At 40.1% G+C, this 13,717-nt stretch overlaps 1 protein-coding gene and 1 long non-coding RNA gene across 3 annotated transcripts; one reads left to right on the top strand and one right to left on the bottom strand.

Moving 5' to 3' along the window:
• The first annotated feature begins 4,995 nt into the window (after window positions 1–4,995).
• Window positions 4,996–6,131, top strand: LOC147335572 (uncharacterized). Its single transcript, XR_015126814.1, has 3 exons — window positions 4,996–5,329; window positions 5,410–5,527; window positions 5,659–6,131. It is a non-coding gene; the product is annotated as an uncharacterized LOC147335572 (long non-coding RNA).
• A 1,252-nt stretch (window positions 6,132–7,383) lies between these two features.
• On the bottom strand, window positions 7,384–13,312 carry LOC147335571 (prostaglandin reductase 1-like). 2 transcript variants are annotated; one of them, XM_086279827.1, is made up of 9 exons: window positions 13,186–13,312; window positions 10,662–10,810; window positions 10,487–10,532; window positions 10,295–10,354; window positions 9,674–9,841; window positions 9,066–9,339; window positions 8,577–8,682; window positions 8,114–8,232; window positions 7,384–8,012 (listed from the first exon to the last, which is right to left on the bottom strand). In XM_086279827.1, exons 2-9 carry the CDS (start codon window positions 10,765–10,767, stop codon window positions 7,902–7,904), a joined length of 990 nt encoding a protein of 329 aa, XP_086135953.1. In that variant the 5' UTR covers window positions 10,768–10,810; window positions 13,186–13,312; the 3' UTR covers window positions 7,384–7,901. The 2 variants fall into 2 exon arrangements, with proteins under 2 accessions (XP_086135953.1, XP_086135962.1); XM_086279836.1 differs by having other exon boundaries at window positions 13,232–13,286.
• Window positions 13,313–13,717: the final 405 nt, after the last annotated feature.

Here is a 13,717-nt window from a genome sequence, read left to right as displayed (position 1 = left end):
GTCAGAACAGAGGAACCAAGGACTGAAACACTGGAAAGAAACACTAAACTGGAGCAGGAGACCAAACACTAGGGACATAGAAGCAGAACACACAGCTAGTTGAGGGTACGACGCGACACTGACACAGAGAAACACAGGGCTTAAATACACAGACGGCAGAAATCAAGGGATGAGAGACAGGAGGGGAACACACCTGGGAGAAATCACAGCTGACGAGACAGGGGAAACGTAAACTGAGCACACTCACATATGACACAAACCTTCACAATAAAACAGGAAACTCAGACACATGGAACCAGACAAGACATTGAACTAATCAGAATCAACCAGACAGATTCACAAACAGATGGGGTGACACCATAGACAGAGACAGACTCAAAGGCAGACCAAATATAACACACCGAACTCAAACAATAATCATCATCATCATCATCAACTAGAAAATGATAACTAAAAGCGCTGGGTCACCGACCCAGGACCATGACATTGTGCACACCTTCTGAGCTGTGAGAGAGGGTACCCTGCCAATAAGGTTCAAGATATTTACTTTAACTTTTACATACTGTTCGGGTTAAATTTGAGCCATCTTTGAAATTTGACAGCAGTAAAAAATAGTTACATTTTTTTTATTCTGAAATTTTATGACCTTTCCTAAAGTACCAAAAGACACAAAAACACATTTTTCCTAGACATTCAGTGTGCTCTAGAATCAAATTTGACCTGTAACTATTTATGTATCTATTCAGGTCAAACACATGGAGCTACCCACTGTGGCGACTCCTTGTTAATAAGGAAGCAGATAAAAGCAGCTTTAAATCCTTTACTTAAAAACAAAACAAAACTCTGTTCTTGCCAAGTTTTGAAGTCTGTAAATCTAAATCTTCTAGTTCTAAACCACATTTTGTTGTTTTCAACAACAACAACAAAAAAAAGAAATATATATCAGAGGTTTGACTTTTAATGCTCAGGGGCCTGTTCTTCGTACCTCGCTAAGTAAGTTAGCTGGATTAGATTGTTGACGATTTCGCGTGATCTTGGATCGTTCGGTTCCCCGAAGCTCATCCGCGACTTGCTGTCATAGCAACAGAGCTGCTCGGGAGCAGGTTTACTTTATGTAAACAGGATTAGATCGCGGCCACTCAGGTATGTCCGCTTCATTTATACGAAAGCAACAGCGATATTTTACCACTGTTTTTCCATAAATAAATGTTATCAATGTAACTAAAGATAATGCAGCACTTGACCCTTTTATTGATTCCATACAGATACATACAGGTCATTTCCTAAAAAAAAGGGAAATGTACCATTAATCATTCTATTTCATGTATGTGATTATTACAGATGTAATTCATATTTCAGAGTAGTAATTGTAAATTACTTCGTGTAATCAAGATGAGAGACCACGGCTATAAAAGCGAAGGTGGATTTGGGAAGCCTGTCGCAGCCATGTCCTGTCCGTTTACGCGAGCCACCCATTGCGGAAGGTGCAAGATTGATAAGGAGAGTTTTCAGAATTCAGCGTATATTGCGGGATAGACAGGCTCCTTTAGCTCAGCGCGACAGTGTGCTCATTGAGAGATATCGATTTTCCCGTGAGGGTATTATTCACTTAACCAACTTGTTGACGAGGGGGTGCAGGACCACCACCTGTCTTTTTTTGCTCTGCCCTTTTCTTGGTTGCTGTTATAAACAAACAAACAGATTATTTCAGGGTCTCTTTCCAAGAGACGAAAAGCAGTATAAGTGATAAATATTACCATTCTGTAGAATATTCTTATATTTCACTTTTACTTGTTCCCATGTTCTAGTGGGTCCTGTTGTGGCTCTAATGTGAAAGAGGATATAATATAATATAATATAATATAATATAATATAATATAATATAATATAATATAATATAATAAATTTACCCTACCGCCTACTGGTGTTGGCCAGAGGGGCCGATGGCGCGATATGGCAGCCTGGCTTCTGTCAGTCTGCCGCAGGGCAGCTGTGGCTACAACCGTAGCTGCCTCCACTGTGAGAGTGAATGAATAGTGGCATTGTAAAGCGCTTTGGGTGCCTTGAAAAGCGCTATATCAATCCAATCCATTATTATTATTATTATTAAATTACTTAGGAGTTTAATTTGTCAGCAACTTTCTGCCAGCCCTCTCTCCTTGCTTTTGCAGCCTTTGCAGTGTTCCCTTGCGTTCTGATTAAACTCTGAAACTCCTGAAATCCCTCACTCAAGAGTTCTTGCTCTGCTGCCGAAAAATACCGAGCGCGCTCCTTCGACATTTTCGCCGATCAATCAAAGGGTTGCCGATCAATGTTTCTACTATCGATGCGTAGCCCCTGCTAAGCCACCCAGTGATCTCACATTACTTCATCCAGCTGTACTAATCGTCAACAACAGGTGTGTTCGGAGAACCGGAATAGCGAGCTCAAAGTTAGCGCGATGATTTGATCTTGGATGTGTCATTTGATCTTGGATGTAGTAAGCGAAGTACGAAGAACGGGCCCCAGGGTTACAAAGCAGTGTTTCGTGAAAAAACAAAAACCCTGAGATTAAGGAAACTATGGCTTTTTGTTTTTTCCTGACAAAGATATCTCGCTTAAACCCTGTGCCAGTTACCAAGGTAACACAATCTGTGATCTTAACCTGCTCTCTGGCAGGTTTTCTTCAACAAACTCTCCCCTCCGCCTTCAGTCAATTTCAGTTTATACTGCTAATATCAGAGCGCATTAATATGCAAAAGCTTTTGCTGAAATCCCAGATGGAAACATAAAAATGAACAAACTAAGTTTCTCCAGCTTTCTGGATGGCAAGCCAGCCATCAGTTTGGCAGCCAGTTTCACTGCACTGGGTGAAGACTAACTTTAAAGAGAAGTGTTGGTTACATGCTCTCAATAGATTTAAAAGTAGAATGGGAGGCAGAGCCTTCAGCTTTCAGGCCCCTCTTCTGTGGAAGCAGCTCCCAGTTTGGATTCAGGAGACAGACACCCTCTCTACCATCAAGATTAGACTTAAAACTTTCTTTTTTGATAAAACATACAGTTAGTCCTGGATCAGCTGACCCCGACTCCTCTGTTAGTTACGCTGCAATTCGTCAAGGCCGCTGGGGGATTTTGTCAGGACCCAGCATTTTGTGTTTATTTTTGTATTTGTGATTTCTTATATTATATTGAAAGGATGTTAAGTTCTAGTATTATTATTAGTTTGACTCAAGAAGACTCAAGAAGAAGTTTATTGTCATTTCGTATGGTGTTACCCAGCCTGAAATGAAATACTGTTTCTCACCAGCCTCTACGGTGCAATAAACAATACAGTGCAATAAATAATGCAGTTTAAAAAGAATACGTTTAAAAAGAGCAGTAAAAGGCAGTAATGAATTGCAACAATAGTTATGGATAAATAACATAAAATCTAAATTCTAAAACAAACTCAAGTCACATTCATTCGGGTGGAGAGCAGCAGTCCTTTCACGGAAGGGGATGATTAAATTAGGTCGTGTGTGTATCTGGGGAGTGTATTGTATGTGTGTACGTGTGTGCGTGTGTAGATAGGGAGCATTACAGTCCGTTTGTGGACCTCACAGTGTAGCTGTGTGAATGGCTGTGTGGGTGGGATGGGGGGCAGAGTCCGTTTATCATTCTCACGGCTTGTGCAATCCAGCATCCTGGTGGTTCTGCAGCTGATGGAGAACAGGCCATGCGAGGGGTGGTGGGGGTCTCTGATGATGGAGATAGCTCTGCATATGCAGCGCTGTTTGTAGATCTCCTCCAGAGATGAGAGAGGGGCACCAACAATCCTCATGGCAGTCTTAACCATCCTATTAAGTTGACGCTTCTCGTAGGACTTTCCCAGTCTTTGAGTTTAGTTTTCGCACTACTTGCTTTCGCTTTTTTTTTTTTTTTTTTTTTTTGGTATTCTTGTCGAATAAAAGGGTTTAAACCAAAACCAGCCTATAATAAACAGCTCACTTTGTTTAAACCCTTTTTTCATCTCCCTCTGTGTCAGCGCTTAGGTCCTTTTCTTCACTCTACACGCAGTCAGCGACAGATTCCCATGATGGACTGAGTGTTTTTTCTTCATGTATTTTTTTTTTTAAATACACCTTTGCATTTCATCATTATTTATTATTAATCTCTGGCTCTCTTCACAGGGTGTCTTGTCCAGTCTTCCTCTCATCACCCCTAAATGGCAGGGACAGATGGTTGCTCCATCCTGTACCTGGTTTTGCCAGCGGTTCCTTCCTGTTAAGAGGGAGTTTTCCTTCCCACTGTCACCCAAGTGCTCGCTCGTCTGATTAAGGGTTTCTCTGTCTTATTGTAGTCTTTATGTAATGCAAAGTTAGATAAGGGCTAGTTTTATTGTAATTGGCGAGTTTACTGACTGACGCGCAGAAGAAATAGTTCTGTATGGAGCCTAGATGGTGTGAATGACGAGACCAGAGACTGCAAATTATATTTTTGAAAACCCCAAAATATATTGAATAAATGGGGGGAAAGGGGAAATGGAACAAAATAATAAATACAAAACACAAAATAAATGTACCACAATTAATTAATAACTAATGTTGTGATTCTCTGTGCAAGAGTCCTTTCGGTCCTTTTTTTGAAGTTTCTTTTCAAGTTCAATTTTAAGGAACTCCTCCTTAGGGTCCAGCTTCATGTAATGGGCAAAATAGGTCCGTAATCAAAAGACTGCAAACTGGGTGAAAAGAATGGTCCTACCGGTTCGCCATTTCAATATGAAAATGATCGATTCAGTGTGGGGGAAAAAAACCCTGACCTGTAGGCCAGAAAAATGCCCATTAGCACATCAAGTTCAACAAATCATTTTTTCTGTAATTCTGTGCAACAATGTGAATCATCATCATATTTCACAAAGGTACAATGGTTAAATTATTAATCATTTTGGCTACGTAGCATAATATATACATTCCAGTAGCGTTCACTAGTGATGGGACGTTCTGTATCGAGGCTTCGGAGCGTGTGTCGAGTAATGGAGGGGGCGTTTCCGCGAAGCGCGTATCGAGGCTTGCTTCATTTATGGGAGGAGCTGAAAATGATGACGTCCGAAGCCTCGCTGCCCGGCTGTACCACGTGACTGGTTCATGAAGTGGTTCGAACTTTGCCGCGAGATATGACAGCGATATAAACCCCTCAGACTTCATTCAAAAATGTGGGTGTTTGATGGAGAGTTGCGGTTAGTGAGAGTTTGGAGACAGTTTGGAGGTTTATGAGAGTGAGGAGAGAAAGTCAGGAGAGAATGGAGCCAGCTAAGAAGAGGAGGATGTCCTCCCCTGTGTGGGAACATTTTGATCTTATTCCTCCCAACAAGGTATTTCTACAGAAGATGTATTTTCATGATACTGATGGTGCAATACAATTTATGTTGAGCTGTCTTGACTTTTGTACAAGGTGAAGTGTTTGCTATGTGCCAGGGAGCTGGGATATAACAGCAACACCTCATCCATGCTTAGGCACTACAGAGCTTTGCATGAGAATAAGGGGGACACCGATCGTGGAGCAAGACCAGGTGAGCCATCAAATGCAATGATAATATAGCATGCTGTAATGTTACTAAATGATATAACAATATTATACAACTGTTATAAGTTACGTGTGTGCTATTTATATTTGTGCTTTATCTTTATTGTCTTTCCTCAGGAGAACAATCTCAAATAGATGAAGACCTGGTCAGCATGGTGATTGAGGACTCCCAGCCATTTAGCATTGTGGAGGACAAAGGATTCAAAAGATTTGTTAAATCATTAAATCCCAGCTATGTTCTCCCCACTAAAAAGGTCATAAAAGCAGTGAAAATTTAGTTTTTACAGAATAAAATGTGAACAGGCAGGACTGAGGCTCAAAGCCTCAGTGTGTAGCTGTTCATACCTCAACGTTACAAAAGCACAACTACTGTCCACACCCCAACCACACCTCACCTCACAGTAAATGATCATTTCCATTTCAAGCATTTCCAAATAATCATTTCCCATACTGCCACTATAAATATACACAGTATACTGCCATCACTACAATATACATGTTTTACACACTCCTTTTGTTGTTGACATTTACAGGCTGTGTGCAAAATGCCACTCTTCAAATTCATGCCAGCTATTATTTTTACGTCCAGTAGGTGTCCTGCTAGAGCAAATGAAGCTTCATGAAGCTTCGCGTTGGGGTGAACCAATTGGATGAAAAGCTTCAGTGCTTCATGGGGCTTCATCTGCCCATCACTAGCGTTCACTACAAACAAATACAAAAACGACAATAAAGAAACAGACAGCATCGCCGAATTCAAGGCAACACATAACAATAATCAGTCAATTGCACTTTGTTTCAAAGAAAGCCCATTTAAGTGCTTAAATAAATAAAAGTGTTCAAAAACAGCAGTTTTCGAACCGGAGTTCTGCTCGCGGTGGGAACGCACCAAATGAAGTAGTTTTAATCGCGGAAACGATCGACTCGTTACTGACAACTAAAACGTTGTTTTTGGTAGATGTTAAGGACACTCACCGCTGAGGTGATAAGATTTTATAGACGAACTGAGGGGAGAAACGCTTTTTTTACAATGCCGTTAGCTTACAGCCAAGGGAGGCGACGAACCCGGAAGTATCCCTCCACAGCCGGTTTTCATCCTTGCCGCGACTTGGAAGGAGCAAATCAGGAGAGGGACCTGAAATCAGCTGACGTGGGTCATGTGACAGTGCGTAGTTGATATCGGTTATATTTACCTTAAAATATAAAGCATCTTGGGGTAACTGTTGTTGTGAAGAGTCTGATATAAATACCACTGAATAAAAGTAGGATGGGATCTGGCACTTTCATGTTGAAATGTGCAATAGATGTTTTAAAGCTTGAAATCTGAACCTCAACATATTTTCTGCTGCAAATCACCAAAATCAAGCTTTAAAGTTATTAAATAATTTTGAATTTTATGGGGAATAAGTTCCTAAGATAATCAGCCAAAATTTATTGAGATGCAAGTGATTTCTGGGGACACTGTAAATTAAATATTTTGCTGCACTTTGTTGATGGTCCTGACTCAGCCTCCTGCAGAGCCTTGCCCAGCTCAGAAGATGAGTTTGTGATTAAAATCTGAGTTGTAATTTGATTACTTCAATACAGATGGAAAGAAATCATTCAAACAACTATACTTTAGTGTACTTACTAACTTTTGTGCTTGCCTGTGCAGAGATGAGCTGCACACGTACTGCAAAATCATATTTCAACAAGTAACGCTTTAGTGGAAAACAAGCTGGGATGTAAGTTGCTCTTGCCTTTGATATGGGAGTCCCAAGAAGCAGAACCTGCAAACATCAGATTCATACTGTATAGCAAGCCACAGAATTGTTGTTTCACAAGGAAAAAAACCAAACAAAGAAAAAACAAACAAAACAACAACTTTATACACAGAAAGGTCCAGTAAACACAAAGCATGCGATTAATCATTCTGCAGTAAATAATGTGTACACGTAGCAGCCACACATCTGCACTGATCGTAACAGAATGATGTCCTTTGACCAATTTCCTTTTTCTTGAGTAAAATTTCATTCAGGTTTCAGTCGCTGAATGGTGAAGATGGTGGTGCTACACAAAACGTCTAAATGTAAACTACAATCACAATTTCAATGTAATATTTCAGATTTAACTAACAATTCGTTATTAACGACTTATTTCTGACTAGAAATCACATTTCTTTGAATGATTAAAGTGTACCAGAGTCGCTCGACTGCTGTTTCGATGAGTACCAATACACTAAAAAAACAAAACAAAACAAGAAAAACAAGCGAAATGTTAATGTGAAATGATTCTGTTATGCTGATTGCTCGATTCTTCATTAATTGATAGATTGTGTAATAATGGCAGTTATTAGTAATGCTGGCTCTCTTGCATTGAACTCTTCAGACTGCGACGACGGCCTTGCCCATGTTTTCTCCCCGCATCATTCCCATAAAAGCAGCCGGCATGTTTTCAAAGCCTTTTGTGACGTGCTCCCGACACTGCAGTTTGCCCTGTGGACGCACAATACACACATCACAAATACAATACATCACAACAGAAACATGGGGAACTGATGTTTACATCTTTACTTAAAGGAAAGGCTCACACTAACCTCTTTCACCCATGCTAACAGTCTCTTGAGGGTCTCAGGGTGCTTGTGCTGCCTGCTGCTTTGCATAAATCCCTCCATCTTCAGCTCCTTTATGATCATAGTGAAGTAGGGATACGGACCTAAAACACAGGTCATTAAAGAGAGAAAAATATAAAACATATTTCACAGCAAGGAAACTACAATCCATATCTAAAATAACTCTGTGTGCCTCCACAGCTTTTAAAGCACACTTCAGTAGTGCAATGTCTCCCTCTAGTGGAAAACAACAATAATACATGAGAAATTTTAATGGGTGTATTAACTGCATTTCTGATTATAAGAAGGAATTAAGTTAATTGATGAAAGCATTAGGATCTATTTGTTTTTAGAAAACATGACATCATTAACTGTCTCATAAAAAAAATGAATACCACAATGACAGAGTTTTTACAACTCTATAAAAAATGATGCCTGCTATCCTCACCTGTCTGCGGTGTACTGTCATTGTAGGTGGAGATACTTCCACACACAGCTATTCTTCCACAGTTCTTCATCTGCTCCAGGGCAACAGTTGCAAAAGAACCTCCCACCTAAAAACAACAAAAAAACAAACAAACAAAAACAAATTAAAGCTGCAAGCAGCGTTATGAGGGCCCTCGCACCCCGTCGCGTCGAGCCACGCCCAACACCTACACCCAGCATTTTCGATCTGATGTGACATTGATCGAAGTCAATGATGATTATCGTTGTCCCATTAGGTGGCGCTCTAACCATTACTGACAAATCGCATATCAAACATTTCCGAACTTGACTTTCGACTCATGCCCGCGAAGTTTGGGAGACTGGACATTTTACGTTTAGGGAAACGGGGTGGTCATGGCGGCACGTGGAGTTTCAATCACTTGCCAAAAAGCGGTAATCTGCTGTCACTCAAAAACACAAAGCTTTGCAATTTAACATCACAAATGCTCACATTTTCAAACAAGCAGTCGTATCCTTCAGGTGAAGCCTTCCTCAGAGCCTCCTCCAGGGAACCCACAGTTTTGTAGTTGAAGGCCTCATCAAATCCCAGCTCTTTGAGGTAAACCACTTTGGCATCAGAGCCTGTCGAGCCCACCACCTTACAGCCCTTGATCTTGGCGATCTGTCCCACCACGGAGCCCACCGCTCCAGCTGCAGCGTTCACCAGCAGGGTCTCACCCTCCTTTAGACCCAACACGTCTTCTATCCCATAAACAGCCGTCAGTCTGCAGAGAGACAGAAACAGTGAATCCAGCTGTTGCCTCTTTGATTTCCATATTAATTATACCCACAAAAATAACTGCTTAGAAACTCTGCTTCAGCTCATCAACAGGAGAAAACATCTGGGGTTTGTCCTCTTACTGTCTTAAAAGAAGACTATTTTATGTAAATATTTCTCTATAAAATCACTCACGTCTTACTGTTACTTGTTTTTTGATTTTTAATGCTTTTATTTGGTTGCAATTTTCAACCTAATAACTGCTGGAAAAGTCAGAACATCCTGCCACAATTTAACATCCAATAGAAAATGACTTTGCAGGTTACTTAAATCTGTCTTACCCGGGCATCCCGATGGCACCCAGAGCCAGAGACAGGGACACATCTTTAGGCCACTCAGGCAGGATGGGAGTGAGGCCGGTCCCATTACTGATTGTGTGGGTTCTCCACCCACTGTCACTCACAACGTGGCTTCCCACAGGAAACGCTGGATTTTTACTCTGGATCACTCTAAAGGAAAACAACAACATAATAATCACATTAAAAAGCTTCTCATTGAGATGATAATTTGATAATGCTAGTTGCTGAAAACGCAAAATTAAACTGTAGATTATAAGTCTAGAGGTTTATCAGGTATTTGTTACTCAAATACCAGACTGAGCACTGATAAGCACCTGTACAATCGGTATGTGTATTTCTGCAATATTAGTTCATGTTATCACATGTTAGCCTTTCCTCTGTGTGACATTGCTTTGTGTGGAAAACTGACTGCCGAAGCAGATGTGTTCTCAGTGCTACAAACTCAATGTCTCAACATCTGTTTTTACTCTCGAGTCAGTGAGGAATGACACAAAGTCTTTGGTCATTAGCAGCAGACGAAGGCCGCGTTCTTTTTCAGTAAACATCAGGCATGCACATCACCGAGGATAAAAGCTTTCCCCGTGTGCTGTTTGTGTTTCTTACTTGGCCACCTGAGTTCCAATCATCACATCTCCTTCCTTCATGGCAACTCTGCTGAACGGCCTGATGAAACAAGCAGTGTGTTACAATATAGTCGAATAAATTTTGAAATACATTTTCATCTGTATAAAAATGAGCTAAACGTAGCATTGCTATGAAAATGATTCAGTGTATGTGGTTCTGCTCTCTACTCACCTCATGTACGGGTCGACACTGAGAAACACAGCTTCCAGAAGCACCTCTGAAAACATAGGTACACACATTTATTTGACAAAATAAATATGTGTGTTGTTTGTGTGTGTGTGTGTGTGTGGGGGGGGGGGTCTTTTCTGTCCTATCAGAGAGAAAAAAAACAACAACAAAGTCCTACCTCCATCTTTGGGCTCAGGGAGCTCCTCCACCTTCAGCTCAAAGTCACTGTTTTTTGGGAAGCCGTCAAAGTGCTTAGTCATTACCCAGAACTTGGCTTGAACCATGATGCTTCTCTTGTATGGCAGCAGATATAGCTTTTAACTGCTTCTGTAAACATAAGAAGACATGAAAATCATCACCAGCCTTTTCACCACTCACAGGAAGTTCCTAAGTTCCTAAGATAATCAGCCAAAATCCATTGAGATGTGAGCGATTTTAGTGACACTGTGTAAATTAAATATTTCGCTGTACTTTGTTGATGGTCCTGACTCCCAACCTGCTGCAGAGCCTTGCCCAGCTCAGAAGATGGGTTTGTGATTAAAATTTGAGTTGTAATTTATGTATTTTTTTGAATTTTCCTAATGTAAATTCATTAGGAATGCTTAGCATGCTCAAAAATACACACATGTACAATCATACGACTTATAAATGAACTCTTTTGTCTCATACAAAGAAACTAGTGATATGACGGCCGCGAACGAAACGGCTATTAGAGCCGTCTCTTTGAAGTGAATGACGAGAGCCGTGGTTTTTTTCCCCCCTATCCTTTCTCTCACTTTTTTCGCTTCACGTCGCACGTGAGCCTTGTGTTTGGGCTGAGCAGAGGGGGGAGTTACACTCGAGGTAGCACAGGAACAGAGCAGGAGGGAGAGAGAGAGAAAGCCAGGGGCAACAACATCATCACATTAGAAAAGTATAGTAAAGAAAATGAGTTCCCCTCCTGGAAGCAACGTGAGGGATCTCATATATCTGATGTTACCAAACGAAGACGTCAGGCTTGGATAGCAGCGGCGAGACGAGCTGATATCGAGTTCTCTGCCATCATTTTTTGTTGGTGTCACATTTTCATTCTTGTAAGTTTTGCGGCGTTACGTCAACTCCAAAGCCCTATTAGACAGTTTTTGCAGAAGTCTGTGACCCCCAGCAAGACAGAACTCAATACTGAATATTTATCATTATTCAGCATGAAAAGTCTGATAGGAGTTTTCTGTCTTATAAAACTTTCTGAATCCTTTATCATCAGTTGTGGATGATAAAGGATTCAGAAAGTTTATTCATGCACTGAATCCTATGTATGCAATTCCAAGCAGGAAAACACTCTTCCAAAAAAAAATCATCACAGAGAACGTGCATCTTTGGGTTTTTTTTGTTTGTTTGTTTTTTTTGCATATTTTAATTTATATTTTATTGTGTTGTGGTTTGCAGTGTTTTGTGTTGTTTCCCTTTAAATTTGTTTAAAAGGAAAAAGCTTAAAATTTAAATAGTTAAAAGTTAAATTGTAAATAGTTGTTTTTTGTATTTTATAATTTATTTTTTACATTTTATGTGGAGTGAATAAATAAAAGCATATTTATATAATAAACATATATAAAAAAAACATGTTTTTTTATATTAGTAATTCATTTTGTGTATAATTTTATATTGTTGTTGATAATAAATTAATTAAGCAACAAAATAACCTGAAGATCAGGTTGGGAGCCGAAGGAGGGTCTTTTTAGTGAGTCAAGCCGAAGGAGTCGGTTCTCTAAAAAGAGCCGGATTTCCCATCACTAAAAGAAACGGTTAAAGACTGATGTCTGCAGCTGGATCTCCAGTTTCGGGGGATGGGGGGAGGGTGGCGAGGACGAAGAGCTTGTATCTCCAAATCTGATTGGCTAAAAGTTTTGCTCCGCCTCTGACGCTAGTCATGCGTTGCAACGCGCGCTCTGTATGGATGTTTTGCCGCGAAAAAGCACGACTTGTTTATCTTTTTGGCGCCAAACGACTCGCTGACAGCCAATCCTTCTTCAGTGAAAATTGTATATTACTGTACTTCAGACATAGTTTGTCACATGAAAAAAAACCCAAAAAACAGCTTTTTTTAAAAAAAAAATCCACAGACAGGTTTTCAGTAAAAACACAAAGCATGTGGCTCTGATGATTTTTAAATATTTTATTTCACTTGGTATAAATGATCTTTATTACTATTATTACGACTGTTATAGCTAAATTATTTAAAAATTCTAACAAAAGAATTTCTTAAGTATGGGAGAAAGTGTCTTTTATTATCTCATAACACCTGTTTCTTCTGACTATAAAGTATCTGACTATAAACTATCTGATACTGTCACTATCGGATTATAATTTCCCAGATATTGTTATGGGAGCAGTAATTCATTAGGAATGCACAATTTCTTAGCATGCTAAAAAACACACATGTACAGTCATACGCACACACAAAACAAAGCAGGAAGCGTATCCTGCGGTTTTCAGTCTTCATAGACTTAGAAATGAACTCTTGTCTCATACATGTACTTCGTAAAACCCACTCCAGCGTCCATGTTCTTTGGCAAATAATACTGACGCAGACTAACACATTAAAAGTGAGTTGCAACTCCCTCCTGTAGCTGCACTTCCTAAGTTCGCCTCTTCTACTGAAACAGTACAGCTGAGTAAATCCTATTATTCCACAAATAACGATATAAACTGGAGCCTTGCCTTACCGATGAAGTGTGTAGTGATGTGTCCTGTGTGTCGAAGCTTCGATACCTGTGTCGTGTAATCTCGGGGAAGTTTTTGTGAAGCGCGTGTCGAAGCTCGCTTTGATTACGTATGCAGTGACATTCGAGGCCTCGCGGGCAGTCCGTACCACGTGACTGATTCAGGAACTGGCTCGCCGGTTCGCGCCAGATTGGAAATAAAATGGGCAGCAAAACACAGCTGATTCCTACGGAAGCGTAGAGCTGCCACCCAGGCAAAAGAAAAATACAAGTGTATCACGTTATAACGTGAAAAGTTTATTGTTCTAACAAGATACTTTTCCTGTTTGTACAATATACTATCATGTTTGTACAATATACTTTTCACGTTTGAACAACATAATATCACGTTATTACAATATACATAATCATCACGTTCGTACAATATAGGATCACGTTCATACAATATATTGTATGAACGTGATCCTATATTGTACGATTCCCCATCACACTGTTGTGTAATTGGATTACGTACGTGCTACATAGTTACTTGAGC

Source organism: Aulonocara sp. 'chitande type north' Nkhata Bay, linkage group LG3, assembly GCF_057382095.1.
Source record: "Aulonocara sp. 'chitande type north' Nkhata Bay isolate Kocher_YH1m ecotype deep benthic linkage group LG3, A_spYH_male_GT1.1, whole genome shotgun sequence".
In the NCBI taxonomy this organism is placed as follows: Eukaryota; Metazoa; Chordata; class Actinopteri; order Cichliformes; family Cichlidae; genus Aulonocara; species Aulonocara sp. 'chitande type north' Nkhata Bay.
This window is presented reverse-complemented; position numbering and strand designations above follow the sequence as displayed.

Excerpts from the sequence above, each read along its gene's own strand:
- LOC147335571 (XM_086279827.1), bottom strand. The coding sequence starts at position 10,767 with ATGGTTCAAGCCAAGTTCTGGGTAATGACTAAGCACTTTGACGGCTTC. Across the intron at positions 8,683-9,065 it reads ACGACTGCTTGTTTGAAAAT|GTGGGAGGTTCTTTTGCAAC; the intron begins GTGAGCATTTGT and ends TGTTGTTTTTAG. Across the intron at positions 8,013-8,113 it reads TGTTAGCATGGGTGAAAGAG|GGCAAACTGCAGTGTCGGGA; the intron begins GTTAGTGTGAGC and ends GTGCGTCCACAG.